Below are 20,025 nucleotides of genomic sequence, written 5' to 3'. Positions count from 1 at the left end.
TTCTCCCCAGAAACTGCATCCACAATGTGGGAACCCCTCCTTGAGCTGTCTGCTGGAAGGGAGTTAGAATCACCCTGAAAAATGGTTCTGGTGGTTTGCTATTTTCCCTCCCCTCCTCTGCATGTTTCACAAAGAGAGAACTTTATTATAACCGTCCACAGGCAACCATAGGGGGAACCACATGTCTGCTAGTGACATGTCAGGAAGCGCCAGAGAATCTGCATGAGTGAATGTGGTTTTTAGAAAAAAAACGTGGAGATGAGAGCTGCTGAAAAACAAAAATATTTTGGTTTGTGGCACTGGCTGATGCAAGGCGTTGCTTGTGCTGCACAGAAGCAAGACACTTGGAGGAAACGTCTACAGCCGGAGGAAGGTTACGCTGGGGTAGGACTACACCACAGAGGCATAACTAGGCACAAGAGCATTTAAACCCTCCCTGTTTGTAACAATATCACTGGTAAAAGCTAGGGTGTGTATTTCTCTGAACCCCTTAAATAATTTTCCCACCTGCCCCTCTCCCTTCCAAAATAAGTTTGGAAGTGCTATTTTGACACCTGCTTCTGTACGTCACACCAGCCTTCCTCTGACCTTTTATCACACATGCTGCAAGCATGAGGAGAGAAATGGGGGTCTTGAGGCTAAGTCAGTGGCCTGGGGACAAGGGCACAATTCCCAGCTCTGCCACAGACCCCGAGGGACCCTCTGTGCCAGTTTCCCATCCCACCCCTTGTCTGTTTAGATCATCAGCTCTCTGGGGCAGTGACCGTCTCTCATTATGCATACAGACAGTACAGAGCAAGACAGCCCTGATCTCAGGCAGTGCCTCTAGGTATACTAAAAAATTACACTTCCTCTTTCCTCACCGCACTGGTTGCATGAAAGAAACCAGCATAGCAGTGCGTAAAGGCAGGCACATGGATTTGCAATGAATTTGAAGAGGACAACTTAAAATTGGCCCCAAATGTAAATAATACACAATGGCTCCTCCAGACCTACAGAAAATGGTTTCCATAATTAAAAAAATAAACAGATCCCAATGAAAACAGCTTTCTTAAAACAACTCCCTCCCCTGCAGTGTCTGAAACCCAATCAGCACCAAGAACCTGAACATGAAACTGGTTTTCATTGCTTTTCAAGACAATTAAGTCCAAAGCAGACTACAAAGAGTTAAAAAGGGATCTCACAAAACTGGGTGACTGGGAAACAAAATGGAAGATGAAATTCAATGTTGATAAATGCCAAATAATGCATATTGGCAAACAAACCCAACTATTCATACAAACGGATGGGGTCTAAATTAACTGTTATCACTCAAGAAAGATCTTGGAGTCACTGTGGACGGTTCTGAAAACATTCACTCAGTGTGCAGCGGCAGTCAAAAAAAAAGCTAACAATGTTAGGAACCATTAGGAAAGGAATAGATAATAGGCAGAAAATCCCATGCACCGCTACAGCCTAGGGACCGAATGGCTCGGCAGCAATTCTGCAGAAAAGGACCTAGGGGTTACAGTGGACGAGAAGCTGGATATGAGTCAACAGTGTGCCCTTGTTGCCAAGAAGGCCAATGGCATTTTGGGATGTATATGTAGGGGCATTGCCAGCAGATCGAGGGACGTGATCATTCCCCTCTATTCGACATTGGTGAGGCCTCATCTGGAGTACTGTGTCCAGTTTTGGGCCCCACACTACAAGAAGGATGTGGAAAAATTGGAAAGAGTCCAGCAGAGGGCAATAAAAATGATTAGGGGACTGGAACACATGACTTATGAGGAGAGGCTGAGGGAACTGGGTTTAGTCTGCAGAAGAGAAGAATGAGGGGGGATTTGATAGCTGCTTTCAACTACCTGAAAGGGGGTTCCAAAGAGGATGGATCTAGACTGTTCTCAGTGGTAGCTGACGACAGAACAAGGAGTAATGGTCTCAAGTTGCAGTGGGGGAGGTTTAGGTTGGATATTAGGAAAAACTTTTTCACTAGGAGGGTGGTGAAGCACTGGAATGCGTTACCTAGGGAGGTGGTGGAATCTTCTTCCTGAGATATTTTTTAAGGTCAGGCTTGACAAAGCCCTGGCTGGGATGATTTAGTTGGGGACTGGTCCTGCTTTGAGCAGGGGGTTGGACTAGATGTGCTCCTGAGGTCCCTTCAAACCCTGATATTCTATGATTCTATGATCATAATGCCACTCTATAAATCCATGGCACACCCTCACCATGAATACTGCATGCAGTTCTGGTCACCCCATCTCAAAAAAACAGATACTCGAATTGGAAAAGGTACAGAAAAAGGGCAACACAAATGATTTGGGGTATGGAACAGCTTCCATCTGAGCAGAGATTAAAAAGACTGGCACTGTTCAGCTTGGAAAAGAGACGACTAAGGGGGATATGACAGAGGTCTATAAAATAATGAATGGTGTAGAGAAAGTAAATAAGGAAGTGTTATTTACCCCCTTCACATAACATAAGAACCAGGGGTCACCCAATTAAATTAATAGGCAGCAGGTTGAAAACACTCAAAAGGAAGCACAGGTTGAAGTGAGCTGTAGCTCACGAAAGCTTATGCTCTAATAAATTTGTTAGTCTCTAAAGTGCCACAAGTACTCCTGTTTGGTTTTTTTTTGGTTTTTATTTATTTAAAGGAAGCACTTCACTCAACACACCATCAACCTGTGGAGCTCGTTGCCAGAGGATGTTGTGAAGGGCAAAAGAATAACTGGGTTCAAAAAAAGAATTACGTAAGTTCTTGGAGGATCGGTCCATCAATGGCTGTTAGCCCCATGCTCTGGGTGTCCCTAAACCTCTGACTGCCAGATGCAGGGAATGGATGAGAGGGGATGGATCACTTGATAATTGCCCTGATCTGTTCATTCCCTCTGAACCAGCGATGGCTAATGCCAGGTGCAAGTCAAGATACTGCATGGCCATTCTTATTTTCTTATGCTTCAACCAAGAGAAATGCACAAAGTAAACAGGCCATAACTGGCATAGATCAGTGAAATGGATTAATGCGCTACAGTGTAATCAAGGGAAAGGGACCGGTTTGTAAGCAACATGTGGATTTTTTTTCCAGTCATCTTTTAAAAAATGAATTAAGTGCTTTTGAAAAAAAAGCATATACGTAAACTATAAATGCAGCGAAGAGCCCAATTCCCAGGGACACTGAAGGGTCTATGATGTTAACAGGATACCAAGGCAGCCTTCAAAATGACAGCCAGGTACGTTTTAAAGCAAACAGGAAAGTTTGTAGCTATCACAACCACTTTTCTGACTTTCTGCTGCTGAAACTGATGCACGTAGGGTATGTCTACACAGCTGGCGGCTGGCCCATGCCAGCTGACTCAGGCTCATGGGGCTTAGGCCGTTTCATTGCTGCGTAGACTTCCAGGGTCGGGCTGGAGCTCTGGGACCCTCCCACCTCGCAGGGTCCTAGGGCCTGGGGTGAGTCTGCACTGGCCTTGCCCCTGTTGCTATCACTAGGTCAGTTCCATCGCTGGTAGCAAAGGCATTACCATGAAGTGTGGACAAGGCACTGGACAGCTGCTGGGGCCTTACCTGTGCTATGTAAGCGTGCTCAGAATGGGTACGGATGTCACTGCCGCACCCCTCTGGTGGAACCAAGCTGGTACTGGCAGAGCAGGGACATTTTAGGAAAAAGGGCTTGGTCTAGCCAGGGCAGGCATTTCACTGGAGCTCTCTGCCCTGCTTCAGAGATGTCAGAGCTTTACCGGAGATGCAGATCAAGGCACGAACCAGGGTCGGGTTGGACCAAGAAAATTCTGGCTCATGTTTTGAAGTGCACCACGTTGTCAGTTTAAGGCTGCTACAACTGACTGAAACATCGCCGCAGGGAGACATTTTCAGCCAGGGACCTATGAAAGAAAGGTTTAACTTGAAATTTTTTAAAGCAAAAATCACCCCTTCCCTTCTCCCATCCTGCCACCCAGCGAGGGGCATGGGGGAGGGGAGAATTAAACGTTCACAGAAAATTTTTTGGGGAAAAAAACATTTCCAAGATTTATCACAAAATATAATTCCCATTTTTCAACTGGCTCTAAATCCCCAGCCAGTATTCTGTGGGGGCAAAGTCCCCTCTGTGCAGGCGACCAGCAGAAGGTTGATGTGAGGCCGCTAAGGGAAAATGCGGCTGCAAAGTACTTTGAACAGGCACTTGGGGAGTTTCAGTCCCAGCTGGGATCAACTTATTTATTCTCTGCCCTCCCCACCAGTATTTCTTTTATCAACCAGCTGAGAAGCAGGGGGCATTCTGGGCTCAGGAAGCAGGGCAGCATGCCCACTCCCCCAAAAGAACAGTACAGGACACCCTAAAAGGAGATAAGCCTATGAATCAGTCTGAGGTGAGCACACATCCCCTCCTCCTTCCTCTTAGGTCTCTTCAATAGACACTGTGACAAAGCTCTGTCCTTGCCTCCGTGGGTCCCGCGTTTCCTGGCGGATTTCGCTAGCCTCAGAGGCTCACTGTGACCCTCCACGTAACCCTTCTTTCTCTAGAGACAAGGGTCACAGTCTACTGAGTCATTTTCATCATAAGCCAGCAAGGGAGGTGAGGAGAAGTTATCCTTCCTTGCAGTGTCTCTGTTGTCTCCCAGTCTCAGTGATTGATCAGGGGGCAAAGGTGGGGGGTGAGCCCAGGCCCACCCTCTACTCCGGGCTCCAGCCCAGGGACCCTAATAGTATCAGCTATGGTAGCTGACCTTTTAGAAACATGACTTGTATAATTCCCTGGGCTACTTCCCCCACAGCAGCCCTCACTTCCTCAAGCTCCACTTCACCCTTACCTCAGGGCCTCCTTCCTTGTGCCTGATATGGTGTGTACTACTCAGCCTCTCCAACAGCGCAACTTCCTCCCACAGCTCCTGACATGCACACCCACCTGACTGACTGGGAGGCTTTTAACTAGTTTCAGCCAGCCCCTGATTGGCTTCTGAAAAGTTCTTAATTGGCCCCAGGTGTCTTAATTCACCTGGAGCAGCTTCCATTTCACTTAACCTGGTACCAGGGATTTGTTTAGCCTGGAGCTAATATATCTATCTCCCACTACTTTTCTATAGCCATCTGGCCTTGTCCCATCACAACACCCAATGGACAATACCCTACAGGCACCTGGGCTTTCCCAGCAAGATCACCCCATGAGACTGAGCCCAGACATACAGCCACTGCATCTGGGGCCCAGACCCTCTGAAAGGCTGGATCCCAAATGCAGTAACATAGGTCAATGGGCAGCACCCTAAGCCCGAGCTGTGCTAGATCACGCCCTTAAAGCCTCTAGCACGAGGTCATTATCATATACATAAGATGGAAGGGGTGCAAAGGCTGGGAGGACACAGGGCAGAGTTAAGGTTCTTTGGGCAACCTTAACTTTGCAAAGCCACTTTTAAAAAAGTTTACTATTAACTTTGGACTTTCCAGACTAACTTTTTTTTAACAGACTCCTACAACACCCTCAGTAAAATGCCAATCCCTCCATCATGGATGGTTCCACAACAGATCCTGGGAGCGGCAGACACAAGTATCTCGCTCAGATGACAAAAACGTGTTTTAAAGTTATCCACACTTGCACTGCAAGGCCACTGCAGGAAATGCACAGACGAGTGAAGTCCTGTGCAAGTGGTTACCCAGAACCACTGATGGAGAGACACCCAGCTGGATAAAGGCTCAGCTAGAAAATAGACAAGCTGAATACCTGGGAACATGAGAGCACTTTGAGGCCGCACTCAAGGTCAATGGCCCAACATGAAGAAGACTCATTGCTGACCCTCCCAGCTTGATATCCCAGGATTTACATGATTGCTAACAGATTGGTCCTCATGCCCTTTGCCTGGACAGGAGGACACAGCCATGCACAGACACTGGGTCCTTGCAAAGGAGCGCTTGGTTAAAGTACTGCATGTGGTTTGTAACATTTCTACACTCAGAGAGCAGGGTAACCACCCTCCTGTGAAGGCAGAAGCCTCACTCCAGGGACTCAGGCTTCCATTCAGAGTCATGTGAGATACTCCCCTAGATTCCAAGGTGGGGAAGAGAATCAGGCCTTGATGCTCAGTATCCTACACAGCCATTGCAAACCAGGGCTCATAGCTGCCTGTCTTCCTAGCTGCTGCTCCTTGGCTAGCACTCTGTCATGCATGTCAGTGCTTTTCCTCTCTTCCCTTTGGGCACAAGCCACCCTGGTAACAAGCCAGTCTCCCAGCTCTCATCCTTAACTTGTGGCAGCCAGAGAAAGCAGATGGCTGCACACTTCACAACCTCTCTGCAGAGTATGCCGCTGGGCCAGAGCCCGGTGCCAGGGCCGCTTTGGAAGAGGTGGCACATGGCCCATTGGCCACCCCTGCTCTAAACAGCTTCCTCCTGTTTCAAATTTCAAAAGGCAGCAGCATTGGTCTCTGCCGTGGAAGCAGCCTGGTCAAGGCACCAGGCAGATTGTAGCCCTGGCCCTTGGTAACTAGCTGGAAGGGGGTAAGCAGTGGGGGATGTAGGGTGTTCCTGCAGTTCCCACCATACTCTCCAGCTGCAGCTGCTGCATTTTGAAACATGCCTAAGGGCAGGAGGTGGCCTCAAGTTTCCAGCAAAGCAATTAAACTGGTGGGATGGGGGAGGCGCTCGGATAGTGATGTGGGTGGGGTGCGCAGGGACGAGGAAGGCCACTGCTGCTGGCTGGCCTGGATGAGCAGGCAAGTCACCATGGTTGGATCTTTATCCAAGAGGAAACGGCGCAACCTCCTAGGCAGCCAAAGGATACCAGTGCTGGACACCTGGGAGCAACAAGACCCGGAGACTGTTTAAGCCCTGGACAGTAAGAGTGCGGACGTCCTCTGGAGACTAGATAGTTGTGTCTCCTGTCAGTTCCTCAGATGACCTCTGCTTTTCTACCAGCCTCGCTCACACAGAGTTTGAGGTGGTTGCTCTCCACCCAAGCCCTGGAGTCCCTCCAACATGAGGCCAGCAGAGCGACATCACTGTGGGCGGGCTGAGAAAGGCAACTGGAAGCACATTGGTGGCACTGCAGCAGCTTCTTGGTCAGTCTCATAAACCCAGCTCTCCGGAAGGACTGTTCATTTTCCTGCTGTCCTGGTTTCAATGTTTACATGGTTATAAGCCAGTGAAGAAGTTCTGTCTGTATAGCCTGTAAGTTTTTTGGGGCTCTCTCAGTATGTGTCTGTACAACACCAAGCAAAAAAGGGACCTGATCTCAACTGGGGCCTTGAAGTGTTACTGTTACATACCTAGACCAGTGGTTTTCCACCTCTAGGTCCACAGACTATGTTTAAGATTTCCAAAGGGGTTCACACTTCCATTCAAAATGTTTTAGGGGTCCACAGATGAAAAAAGGTTGAAAACCCCTGCCCTAGACAATAAGAGACATTGGGAGCCAGAAACTCCTGTTGTCTGGCTTTCATTCCCCTTCTGGCTTTCAGCATATCCCTTAAGCTAACATTTTCAGAAGTGGCTTCTGATTTTCAGCACCTCCCCCAAGCGGGGCAATCAAGATCTAAGGCGCCTCTCTTCCCAAATAAAAAGTACCACCAGCTTTTAAAAGTCACATGGTAAAGCTGGTCAATGTTATAAACAAGGAAGTTGTGTGTGGAAAATTTTCCTTTTTGAAATGGACCATTTTCCTATGTTTTCTCCTCCCCCCAAACTGAAACTGTTCTCAAAACACCCAAGACAATTTAATTTTGGTCATGAAAAGTTTCTATAATGTTTTCAAAAGCAGCAAGTTTCCCTTGCAACTGGAAACATGTCCAAAAATCTGTTTTTTAAAATCCAAAAATAATTTTGGATTTTGCAACCAGTTCTGCTTTGGGTGCTTCATTTCCCCCAGGACAAATCTTACCAACTCTGCTACCAAGGACTGCTGCGGGGATTAGTGTGTGCACAAAGAGCACTAGATAGTCTCATTTACATTTGACACTGACTACATTGGTCTCTGTCCTAGGTCCTTCACCACGGCTGAAACAAAGATGAACTGAGCTGTAGCTCACAAAAGCTTATGCTCAAATAAATTGGTTAGTCTCTAAGGTGCCACAAATACTCCTTTTCTTTTTGCGAATACAGACTAACACGGCTGCTACTCTGAAACCTGTCAAAGATCTTTGCCATGATCTGCTGGCTTCTCCCACCTTGTCCCCCAAACCTTCCCCAAAGAGGGTGGCATTATTTGATTTCTCTCTGGGCAGGCAGCATTTTCTCCAATCATTTGGTTCCTTCACACATGCTCCGGCATGCACATGGATCAAGGCTTGCATTTTTGATGAGTGACTACTTTTATTTGGCTCCTGAAAGCGTTCTTGAGCCTTGAAATAAGTTAATGGCGTATCTGAGAAGGAAGTAAATTGGATTTTAGGAGCAAGCAGAGCAAATTGTACTGGGACACTCCCCATCCAGCCCAATGGCCTGTTTTATCATGCCATTTTACAGACAAGCATTAATGTATTACAGGATGCGTGGGCCTCCTAGAATAACTCCATGCAGGGACTTTAATGTCAATGGCAAGTAGAAATCCACACAACAAGCACCAACCTCTGCAGAATCCCAAATTCCAGTGGAAGAAGAAAACTTCCTTTTCTAGCCCTCATGGTTTCAAGCATAACCATGCATCTAGGAACCAATGCAGTGCCGTCTTCCTAAGTCTGCAAGCAGCTTGCTCCTGGGCCTCTACTGCTGCTCAGACCTTGCCAACCTGCAGCAAAGTGACTGCAGGCCAGGGCTTTACCCATTTCTACTGCTGCTATCACAGCTGCTTACAAGGCTCTGAAAACTGACAAATCTGGTCAATTTCTTTCTGCTGCATCTTGAGAAGTCTCTGATGGGCAGCAGATGCAGGAATTGAAGCTATTTACTGGGGAAGTGATCCTAAAGAAAGAGAGGCTGGGGAAGGGGCCCAATAGCAAAGACACTCACACTGGAGCAGCCAGAGGGTTGAGAGAAAGCAGACTGGAGACCCCTCCTCAATTGCAACAGACGGCGGGAGTGGAACAGTCGCAGAGCCAGTCCCATACAAATCAACCCCAGGCCTCTCAGCAATCATTTGGCTGGGAGGTGGGTAGAAGAGAAATCCAAGAGAGATAGTTCTTCTCACTCCCAGCAGGCAGAAGTGGTTTGTGGGTTGGAGTGGGAGGCTTCCCCTTTATCTCGCATATACTGGCTGAAGATTGACACACCAGCAAGTCTAGAAATCACTACCTGGCAAGGAAGTACATTTTACTACAGAAATTTGTACCAGACAAGTGATGTTCCAGGTGGAGCATATCAAGCCAGCAGGAGGGGGAGTCGGCAGGATTTCTCCACAGCTGGGGATCTTCAGCAGTCAGATTTCTTGCTTCATCTCAGCCACTGATTCCATTCAGTGCAGAAGCTGCAGGGCTGGGGTAGCTCCCTGCACTGGGGCTGTCTCACTCCATGCACTGGGAGCAGCAGGTGAGGGAATGGAGGATTTGGCCATGACACTCCCTGTTCCCTCATGACACTGTAAGGTGCTGCGTGCAGCCTGCCACAGCTAGTCTGATTTTGGGAGGAGGGATCTGAGCTGCTCCCCAAGATTCAGGGAGACAGACTTCCCACTTCCCCGAAGGCAGGAACCGCTTGGCTTGGTTTTAAACACAGCCTTTTCCCAAGCTTGGCAATTAAGCTGCAAGCACATCAGGGAGTTTGGGAGCTTGCTGGTTTGCCAAGCACCACCAAGTCTGTCGTGCTAGGCAGAGCTAGCATGAACTCAACGCACCCAGAGTCAACGTGTTGAACGCAGGGAGGTAGGTATGTTCTGTCCCTCCCTCCAGTCATACTGCCTCACAGGCTGCAGAACTTCAGACACCATCCCGCTTGCTGGTTCTTCCCACAGGCAGATGGTGTGAAGCGAAGCCCACATCTAGCTTTAGGCTCAGTCTGGAGAGATACAGGTTGGGGCAACAGGTGCCACTGGCGTCCCTGAGACTGCCAGCTCTCTCTTGGGAATGAGCTACATCAGTTCTCCCTCCAACGCAGTTAATTTTCCAAATATTCTCCGCCTGGGCCAAAATCTTTGCCTAGCAAATACTTGTTCAACACACTGAAGTCCAATTCACATTCCTAGAGGCACTGTAGAGCAACACCAGACTGCAAAGAGCCTTTCACAGCCGCAGGACACCAGTGCAGCGTGCGCCAAGCCAAGAGTTACAGCTTGGCGAAAACCTGCCAGTGAGGTTATTTTTTTTTTTGCTTTTTTGACAAGCAATGGCCCTCTCCACCTCCTTCACACCCTGAAAATTTTTTGCTTTGTTCAAAGTTTCCTGTTTTTTTTTTTTAAGACATGCCCCTCCCCCAAAAAGGAAGGTACCCAAGGATATTTAAAAAAAAATATATTTTTCAAAATCTCTCTCAGAAAATACTGTTTTCCAACCATCTCTATTGAGAGATGAACGCTTTTGGCTACTGCAGCTGTATGTTCTGTCTGATGGCAAATATTCATTCCCACCCTCTTCCCCATGTGCTGTTAGCAGATGCTCTCTGTCTCACACCTTGCCCCCACTCCATTCTCCCTCTGACCTCTCCTCCCTTCGAGGGCCTGCCCTTATAGGAAGCCACCTGGTAGTCAAGAGACTTCTGTCCAAACTCTTTCTTCTCCGCTGGGGAAGAACGATAAGCCGTACGCTGCAACCCATGAGTAACAGACATTTGCTGGAGTTTAGTGGCGCACATGATATAGATTCACAGATTCCAAAGCCAGAAGGGACCATGGTGATCATCCAGTCTGACCTCCTGTATAACACAGGCCACAGAACTTTCCCAGTACAAATGCATCTTTGTAGATACCTTGTGAAACCCATTCAAATTGGCATTGCCTCCAGGACTGAAAACGCTGGGACGAAAGGGATCAATTTCATTATCAGATCTTCCCTACTGATCACAAAGAGGGTGATCAGAAACCCCTTCTGTGACCATCAGCCCTTCTGCTTTAGAATGGGCTTAGAAATGTTTTAACTCACACCTTTCAGGCAGGGCTTCTGTGGTCAGGGAGTCCAGAGCAAGGACACTGGGGAGAAGACACCAGGGAGAAAGGAGTATTTCTGGGAGAGAGATTTTATGCAAATGAGGCAATACATATTTGTGAAATGCAAATCAGGGCATTACCTCTTGCATAAAAGAGCCAATTTTCTGGGCCTGCAGCCTTAATGCTGTCTGACACGGCTCCCTGTAAAGATCTATAGCAGGAGGGTGGGGAATGGTTCCTCCTGTTATTCTCATAAAGGAGGACGGCACTGATATGGATCACCCCTCAGCATTCCCAGTGGGGAAAGGGAAGAGCTGGATGGATTTCACAGTAGCACCACAGTGTGCAATCACAGCAAGGATGAAAATAAAACAGGCCCATCTCACCTAGACGGAGCTCCCCGAAATTGCCGCATCCAATCTTCTTCCCGACACGGAAGTTGGGGCCCACCATTAAGACTCCAGAGTTTGTCCCTGCGCTCCGGCTCCCATGGCTGCTCCTTCCTCCACCTGCCTTGGACATTCTTTTGCCTTCCTCTGTCTCCCCTTTCCCTCCTCTCTTATCAAAATCCATAAGTTTGTGATACCCCGGCCTCTCCACGGTTACGCTGCTGCCATACAAATCCCAAAGCCACCAAAACTTGAGGGGGGAGGGAGGGGAAGGAAAAATAAAAAAAAGCAGGGCTCTTCTCGGTCAATACACCATCACGGTCTGAGATGGAGGGGAGGGGGCTGAGGGGGTCACTGCCACCCACAGGCGCCGGGCTACTGCAATGTTAGTGCTTCTGAAGGTCCCGCCGGGATTCTCATCTTCGCCTGCTTTGGCCCGCTCTTTGGTGAAGAGCACATTCTGCGGAGAGGATCCTGCCAGCTTAGATCCTTCGGCTCCCAACTGTAAAAGACAGGAGGACAAAATTAGTGTGCATGCTTCCATAAAGTAGGGGGAGTTATAAATTATGTAGAGCTTTTACAGAGGAACACAGGGCGGGGGAAGGTACTGAAGTGGAAAAGAGCAAAAAGTGTTTGGCAGTCAGGAGTACTGGGTTCTACTCCCAGCTCAACAGAATGACCCCAGGAAACTCATCTGACTGACCCCTCTTCCTGCCTCAGTTTATCCTCCTCATTTCACAGATGGACATGTACCTGGCAGGGGGTGACTGAGGGTTAACTAGTTAACCATTAGGATGTGTGTTCAAATCCTGAGATGGCAGAGGCTAATGAAGCAGGGTTCCTTAGGGTAGCACCCAAAGAAACCCACTTTGGTCGACAAATGCCCTCAGATGCAGATTAAACAGCCTCCTGTTCGCTCTTAGCAAGAGAGGGGTGTTCGCGTATGTGTGTTTCTCCTGTCCAGAGGTCCTTCGGAAGACGTTTTTATTTTGCAGTGGGGGTTGAGGGTAGGGAAAGACAGCCAGACAAAACTATCCAGGCTGCTCTGAGGCCCCAGGTGCATTCTGGGCTCCTTCCCATGGCAATAGTGCAATGGCAGGCTCGCACTGCTTGGGGAAGACAGCCCCACACTACTGATCCTAGGGTCTCCAGCAGACAGATAAACACCCCATCCGGATAGCAGAGGGTTAACTAGAGGGATAGTATTTTGTATCAGACTTCCAAACCTTTGTCATCTTTCTACAGAGAAGCTCACTGGGGTGGTTTGGGGGCACAATGCCTAGTGAGCATTCCTGGAGGAGTCGGCAGGGGAAACAAAGAATGATGGACTGAAAGGGAGCCACCAGAGAGATGCTGCTTATTGGCCATACCTGATGGGACAGATGCAGCCCCAGAGAGGCAGCAGAAGAGGACATGAGTCACTAGACTACTTGGAACTATGGTGAAACAAAAGGACCCTGGGATTTACTATGCAGTCAAAAGGGGATCTTCCCTTCCACACTCCAGCACAGGAATTTCCTGGGTCTGAAGACATCCACTCTCAAGCTAACTCAGTCAGAGAACTTTTTGCTGTGCACAAGCTGCAATCCTGTAGTCTGTGTTCTGCCTAGCACTGTCTACACCCTATATCAGTTAGGGGTGGAATTATTATTATTTTTAAAAACAGTCTATAGATTAGTGCCTATAGGGGTAGTTACAGTGGTACTACCCCCCTACCCCCAAGTGTAGATGCATTTCATTGGTATAAAACAGGGCTTGGACTGGTTTACAACACAAACACATCACACTACTGTGAGCTCCTTTTCACACCAATGTGGTGCATCTGGGGATTTGCACTATCATGGCTACATTGGTGCAAAACCAGCCCCATCTGCGCAGACAGGGCCTGGGATTCTCTCTACTTCCTACAAGTTGTTAACAAGCCTTGTTTTTATTTTAAAAGCTGCAATAAGGCAGGGTGACTGCCAGGGCTAATCACTGCTGGGGCCTTTGATCAGAGTGAGGAACAGACAGCTGGGGTGCTGGGCCCGGGGACAAAGATTCTACTGCTTCAATTGAAAGCCCCTGAGGGCAGAAACTGCCTTTTTGCTGTGGGATTGTACAGCACTTGCACAGTGAAGTCCTGATCTGTGACTGGGGCCCCTAGATGCTACTGCAGTCTAAATAAATGCTGCCAGCTAAAGAATGGCACTATAGGACTGCCAAGAGGTTCCTGTGTAGCATTCAGAGGGAGGCAAAGCACGACGGAATCCCCAAGGATAGCTTCTTAGGGAGGGAAGACCACGCTCCACGTTCCCCATCCTGTGGAAGTGAAGGGAAGAAATACAGCTAGCGAGCGCAGGAGAAAGGGCAGCACAGAGCAGAGACCTGGAGTGGCAGGGACAGTGCTAATGGATTGCAGCCTGCTCTGCCAGACCCTTCGACCCCACAGGGTCCCAGTACTCGGGCTCCAGCCTGAGCCCGGAAATCTATACAGCCTGAGCTCCACAAGCTGGGTCAGCTGGTGCAGGCCAGGCGCAGGTTCTTCATTGTGTAGACATACACATAGAATCAAGGTATCCCATCTTGGGGGCAGCAAGCAGCCTTTAGCTACCCTGGGAACAAAGGAGGCAAGAGAGAGGCCCATGAAAAGACAGGTACAAGGATCATTGCAGCGAGGTAACTGGATGCAAAGTTAATTGGCAAGCACTGGGATGTGGCAAGGGGGTTCCTAGGGCTAGAGAGAGACAGCTGCAGGCAGTAGGTATACAACTAGTTCTATTGTTCTGGGATGGAAGCAGCTGCAGAGGAGCAATAAACTCAGCAACTTTCACTGGGGAGAGGCAGGTGGGGCGCGACTACCATGTGGGGCAGGCTGCCAGGGCAGGGGTGAGACAAGTGAGCGTCAGGATGAGCTGGCAGCTACAGTGCTGGACTGGGATGCAGGGCTGGGTTCTATGGCAGAGCAGGGAACTAATTCCCTCCTGGAAGACCTTGGGCAAATCACTGAAGGTGAAGTTTTCAGAAGGACCTATGTGACTTAGGAGCCCAAGTCTCAGAAAGCCAATGGGATATATGCTCCTAAGTCACTTGACAACAGTACTGAGGAGCCTAAGTCACTTCAAGGGTGAAATTTTCAAAAAGCACTTCAGTATCATTTTAAAGTGATTTTAGGCACTTGATCCTAAATCCTATTGACTTCCTATAAGACAGGCTCCCAAATCACATAGGCATGTTTGAAAATTTGACGGTCAAGGTGTCTGCGCTTCAGTCCCCACCAGTAAAATGGGGATAACAGTCCCTGCCACCCACCTTATGCCTGTTGTCTGTTTAGTCTGAGCTTTTTGGGGCTTGGTCTAATCTCTCACCATGACTGTCTACACTAACGGTAGCGTATAGAATACAGGCACTATATGGACAGCTACGTGCTCTAGTGAGAGGCTCCAGAAGGTGGACAGAGTAAGGAAAAAACTCTGGCAGGTCCCTGCTGTCTCCCCATAACGATCCTTTTCCAGCTGTCTCCTGGCAACCAGAGCCTTTCCCGTGGCAGGCACTACTTGGGCATACAGACAGCCATGTAGGGTACATACTCTGAGGGTTCAGGCATGTAGGGCACCCTACTCACAAATTCTGGCTCCTTCTCGGGCGCAAGTTGCCCACTCCTGGCGTAGATGGTGAGGCATGGTTTATCAATCTGCATTGCCGAAGAGCCACAGTAACATATCAGCAGCCCCATCAGCTCCCCCCCCAGCCCCCAGTGTCTCCCACCCGCCAGCAGCACTGCTGATCAGCACCTAACCCTCCATCCCTGCGCCTCCCATGCTCAGCTGTTTTATGGTGTGCAGGAGGCGGGGGGGGGGGGAGGGGGAGGGAGGAAAGGGGAGGATCAAGGGCATGGCAGGCTCAGGGGAGGGGGTGGGAAGGGGTGGAGTGGGGGCAGGGCCTGTGGCAGAGCCAGGGGCTGAGCAGTGAGCACCCCCCGGCACATTGGAAAGTTGGCGCCTGTAGCTCCAGCCCCGGAGTTGGTGCCTAGACAAGGAGCCGCATCTTAACCTCTGAAGAGCCACATGCGGCTCTGGAGCCACAGGTTGGCCACCCCTGGTGTAGGCGTATCTTATATGTACGTACAGCACCGACCACAATTGGGCCTCGATCTTGGCTGGGCCTTTAAGGTGCTACCTTAATACAAACAATGAATAACTAGACACCCTTCCCTTGAGTTTCCTTCCCGGGGAGATGGGGACACACAGAGTTCTCATCTCATTGCACAACGAATCAAAATGTTTTATTTCGTGGCCACCTCTCAGCTCCTCTTTCTCTACAACACAGCTCCAAAGGGAATAATTATCAAGCTTGCTAGTGGGCAGAGTAAAATTTTTCTGCTCACAAAAAGGTAGGCAGCAGAGCACATTAGTTTTGCGTGCTGGATGTTCAGCCTGGATGTGGAGTATAAGCTGGGAAAACTCGTGTCTCAGCCTGTTACAGCACAGATTGCTCAGATCAGTGATGGGAAGGAAAAAGTCAAGGGGTGAAAAGACAAGAGCATGTGTGGTGTAGAAGTTGGAGCAAGGCAATAGGGATCCAGATCTTTGCCAGGTATGTACCCTCAAGCAAGTCACACTGCTTCTGTGCCTCAGTTTCCCCATCTAAGTGGCGCTGTAAGGCTCAATTAAGTTGTTCTTAGAACCATCCTCTAATGAGAGATGCTTTAGAGAGCAAAGAGATCAGTACTAAAAACATTTTTCTTAAATACATTTGTAAAAAAATGCCCAGGGAGGCAGTGAAGCCCAGTGGACAGGGCAACAGACTGCGAGGACACCTGGGGTCTGCCACCGAATCAGTAAGTAGCTTTGGGCAAGTAATTTCATTGTTCTCTGCCTCAGTTTCTCCTGCTGTGAAATGGGGACTGAGATACTTACCCATCACTGTACAGCACTAGGTGATCTATGGACAGACAGAGCTAGATGGCACAAAAGAGCTAGACAGGAGTAAAAGGTCGTTATGTATCCTAACGACAGTTAATCCATTGTTGAGGAATGTTTGTCTGCAGGGGGCAACCTCACGACCATACCAAGAAAAAGCACCAAATCAGACAAGTAGGAGCAGGGTACTAGCATCTTAGAGGATTTTCCTTGAACAGGCATCCTCCCTGCCTTTGCCAGGCTGGCTAGGTTGTATTTCAGCAAACTTGGCTACACGGTGTAGGTTTCACACAGGGATCCTGCCTTCAGGTTAAGTTTCCAGGGCAGAAGTCTTATCTGTAGTACATCTGGCATCACTGCTTGGCCCAAATCCCTGTGTCACTTTTACAACTCTAAAAACACACAAGCTGCCAGACTGGATCAGTTCAGGGGTCCTGCCACCAATAACGGCCAGCACCAGCTGCTTTAGCGGAAGGTGCAGTGATGTGCTCACCTGCCCCCAGAGCAAGTTCCCTCCTGACCCCCAAGCGTCAAGGCTTGCTCATCCCCTGAAGCAAGGTCTCTCAGTGTTTACTCTGGATACCGGAACAGTGCAACCCTGTTGCAGTGCAATTCAAGCCCAAATCCTTGCCTCCCTCCCCTCCCAGAAAAAAAACAAAAAAAAACCCAAAACACAATCAGTTTACATGCTCTGGAAGCTGGACTCTGTCCCAGAAGGTGCACGCTCCATTCATCCGAGACACCCATCTTCACTCCACAGCGCAAAACTCCTACTGCTTCCTGGACAAAGGTCTGGGCTTGTTCCTTCATTAACCGAAACCACCACCTTAGAAATTCCAGGAAGCTAAATACAGTCTCAGAAGTGCAGAGGGTCAGCAGAAGCCAAATGCATTCTGGGACACGCTTTCCACCAATGTTAACCACCTCTGCTTTGTCCCAGCTCAGCCCTCTGGATTTAAACCAAACAGATCTGGAAAGTAAACTCCTCCACTAGCCCCTCCCCTGGCCCTGGGTTCCCTTCCCCAGCTCTGCAAGCTCCAATCACACCCACCTAAGCCCTGGCTCCATTTTCATATATTAAGCCGCTGCATTACCTATGGGTTAAACAAGCAAACCCACACCTCTCCAGTGCACAACCTCCAGGAAATGAGCACACTGCAAACCCTGAGGTTTAGCCAAGGCTCATAAAACTTTTTATAGCATCTCAATAGCTATTAATAATAAAAAGGGCTTTTTATGCTAAAGAATGTGCGAGGGGGAGGGAGGATACAGAAATACAGTGGAGGGAAAGAACTATAGGGGTCCCAGTGGTGTCAGGGAGGAGGCTGCTTAGCACCCAAACACTCAGTATCACTCAGGGCAGGGTTAGATTTGCAGAAGGAGGGGCATGATCTGACAGAAGCTTCTGGCTCCCCCTGCTCAGACTGATTCCCACTCTGACCATGAACATGTAACTCAGCTTGTCTTTGCACTGCACAAATTCATGGCCTCTCAGGTCAACTGCAGGGATAGAACCCAGATCGTCCTGCCCCAAAAGCTCAGGGTCCCGCCTCCTGCACTAAAGGAGAATCTCTAGAAACTGTTTCATAGAGTTGAAGACCAGAAGGGACCATTGAATCATCTTGTCTGATCTCCTGTATAATCACGTCATTAAATTTCACCCACTACCCCTACAAGCAGGGCCATCCCTAGCCATTCTGGTGTCTGGTGTCCAAGCAGGCCCCAGGCCTCCGCAGGAGGGGGGGGGGAAGAAGGAGCAGGTTTGGGGGGAACCGCCCCCCAGCATGAGCCAGCGGAGCGGATTGGGGCTGGGTCACTCCACTTCCTGCTGCCCAGTGAGTGTAAGGTGGGGGAAAGTGGAGTGACCCGGCCCCAGCCCGCTCCGCTCTGCTCCCCGGCTCCCAGCGTTGGGGGGCGGGGGGAACGCCCCCCAGCACTTGCCAGTGGTGTGGCTGGGTCGCTGCACTTCCCGCAGCTGGTGAGTGCAGGTCCGACCCCTGCTGCAGTCCTCAGGGGAGTGGGGGTGGGGCTGGGACGGGAAGAGGCAGGGTGGGGGCAGAGCTGGAGTGGAGTGGCGCTGGGGCGCAGCAGGGGGGCAGGGGCTTTGGGGAAGGGGTGGACCGGGGGCGGGGCTGGAGCAGCATGCAAATGTCCTGGTGCCCTACGCAGCTGTGTACTTTGCGTATAGGTAAGGATGGCGCTGCTTACAAGGAGCACACCCACTTCAGTCCTCAGGAGACTAAACTGTGTTCGACTAGCAGAAAACAGAAGAAATTAAGGGGCCACCAATGCCTGATGCCCCCTGCAACAGCAGGGAAGTGATGAGGTGAGATGGGCCCAAATGATCCCAGCAGGTGACTTGTATGCCATGCTGTAGAGGAAGATGGAAAAAACCAACAAGGTTCCTGCCAATCTGACCTGGAGAATATTCCTTCCTGACCCCAAATCGGGCTAATCAGTTACATCCTCACCATCTGAGCAAGACACCAACCAAGCATCTAAGACAGGACTTTCTATATCACCTCAAACCATTAGCCCATTCCACCTGCCTCTAGCTGATTTGCTACTTCAGAGGAAGAAGAAAAGTCCAGATTACAACTGTGCACTGGGGGTGGGGGTTGGCGGGTGGAATTCCTTCCTGACCCCTTCAGGCAACCAGTTGAAGCCCTGAAGCATGAGATTAAAGTCCTCATAAAACAGAGCTACAAGTGTTCACCTTACAGAGCCTATGACACACTAATGAGCAGTTTTCAGTAGAAGGTAGTGGTGCACACACAACTCAGTTCTACTGCCCTTTACTACCTCATCTTCAGCACCCTCCTCACCCCACAACACAGGCACCTCCGCTGACTCTTTCCTGCTGTCCTTTGCGCTCGGTACACCCTCCCCCAAACCCATCCACCTACCTTCCTCCCTCTCCGCTTTCAAATCTCTGCTCAGTCCATGTTCCTGTTCTCTCACGTATGGGGAGTGTATGGGGGCAGGGGGGAGAGGGGCAGGCAGAGAGCCAGGAGTTGCACAGAGCCATCCAGAGGTGCCCATGTCTTACTGAGTAGCCATGTGATCCTATTACAGTCCCCCTCCCCATCTGTATATGGCCCCCGCTGTTGCTTTGCAAGGGATTGCGACTGCTTCCTCTTCAGGGCTGGAATTCAAGCTGCCCAGCTCATGCTCCGACACTAGAACTACTCATCCCTGAACAAGGATGCTGCAAGGGTTAATGTCTGAAGATGAAAAATGCTATGCAAGCACGGGGTGTTGTTAGCCTTTGTTGCTGTCCCTCTGGGCGGGGCTGGGAGCCAGACGCGTCAGAGAGTCACAGCATTCTACAAGGCACCTCTGCTCTGAACCAGTCCCTGGCAGGCGGCCATTCTGGAAGGGGAGCCAGAAGACAGTGGTTGATCTGTGTCACTCAGTGCTCCCTGTGTAGTACGAAGACCTGCCTGGCTCTGCCCACCGGGCTGAAGCCCTGGCACCGCAGTGGCCCGGCCCGATACTACGTCACACCTAGCTATAGCCGCAGACTGCAAGGCACAAGTCGGGCCTGCAGGTGATCTGGGATGCCTCTGGCAGCGTGAGAAGCAGCAGCCCAAGTTTTGCAGGACGGTGCGAAGGCAGCAGGGCAGGGGTCAGCAGAAGTGCTGTTCCGGTCACGGATGCATCTGGGCTCCTCTGCACGCTTGCTCTGCGCTGCACACACCACGGCTTGTAAACACAGGAAAGTCAGTCGCACATCCCCATGGCTCCTATTCAC

The 20,025-nt window shown here is 49.8% G+C and overlaps 1 protein-coding gene across 4 annotated transcripts in view; it reads right to left on the bottom strand.

Moving 5' to 3' along the window:
- Positions 1–20,025, bottom strand: part of CSNK1G2 (casein kinase 1 gamma 2) — a 92,314-nt gene that overhangs the window by 30,395 nt on the left and 41,894 nt on the right. For 3 of the 4 annotated variants that reach the window (XM_073323841.1, XM_073323839.1, XM_073323840.1), the window contains one exon: positions 11,368–11,872. In XM_073323841.1, the coding sequence (XP_073179942.1) occupies positions 11,368–11,554 (187 nt within the window). In that variant the 5' untranslated portion in view covers positions 11,555–11,872. Of the gene's footprint in view, positions 1–11,367; positions 11,873–13,737; positions 13,822–20,025 lie in introns of those variants that run through there. The other variant, XM_073323843.1, reaches the window with a different exon arrangement.

This window comes from Lepidochelys kempii, chromosome 25 (genome assembly GCF_965140265.1).
Source record: "Lepidochelys kempii isolate rLepKem1 chromosome 25, rLepKem1.hap2, whole genome shotgun sequence".
Lineage (NCBI taxonomy): Eukaryota > Metazoa > Chordata > Testudines > Cheloniidae > Lepidochelys > Lepidochelys kempii.
Note: the sequence above shows the minus strand (reverse complement) of the source record. Positions and strands in the feature narration are given on the sequence as shown.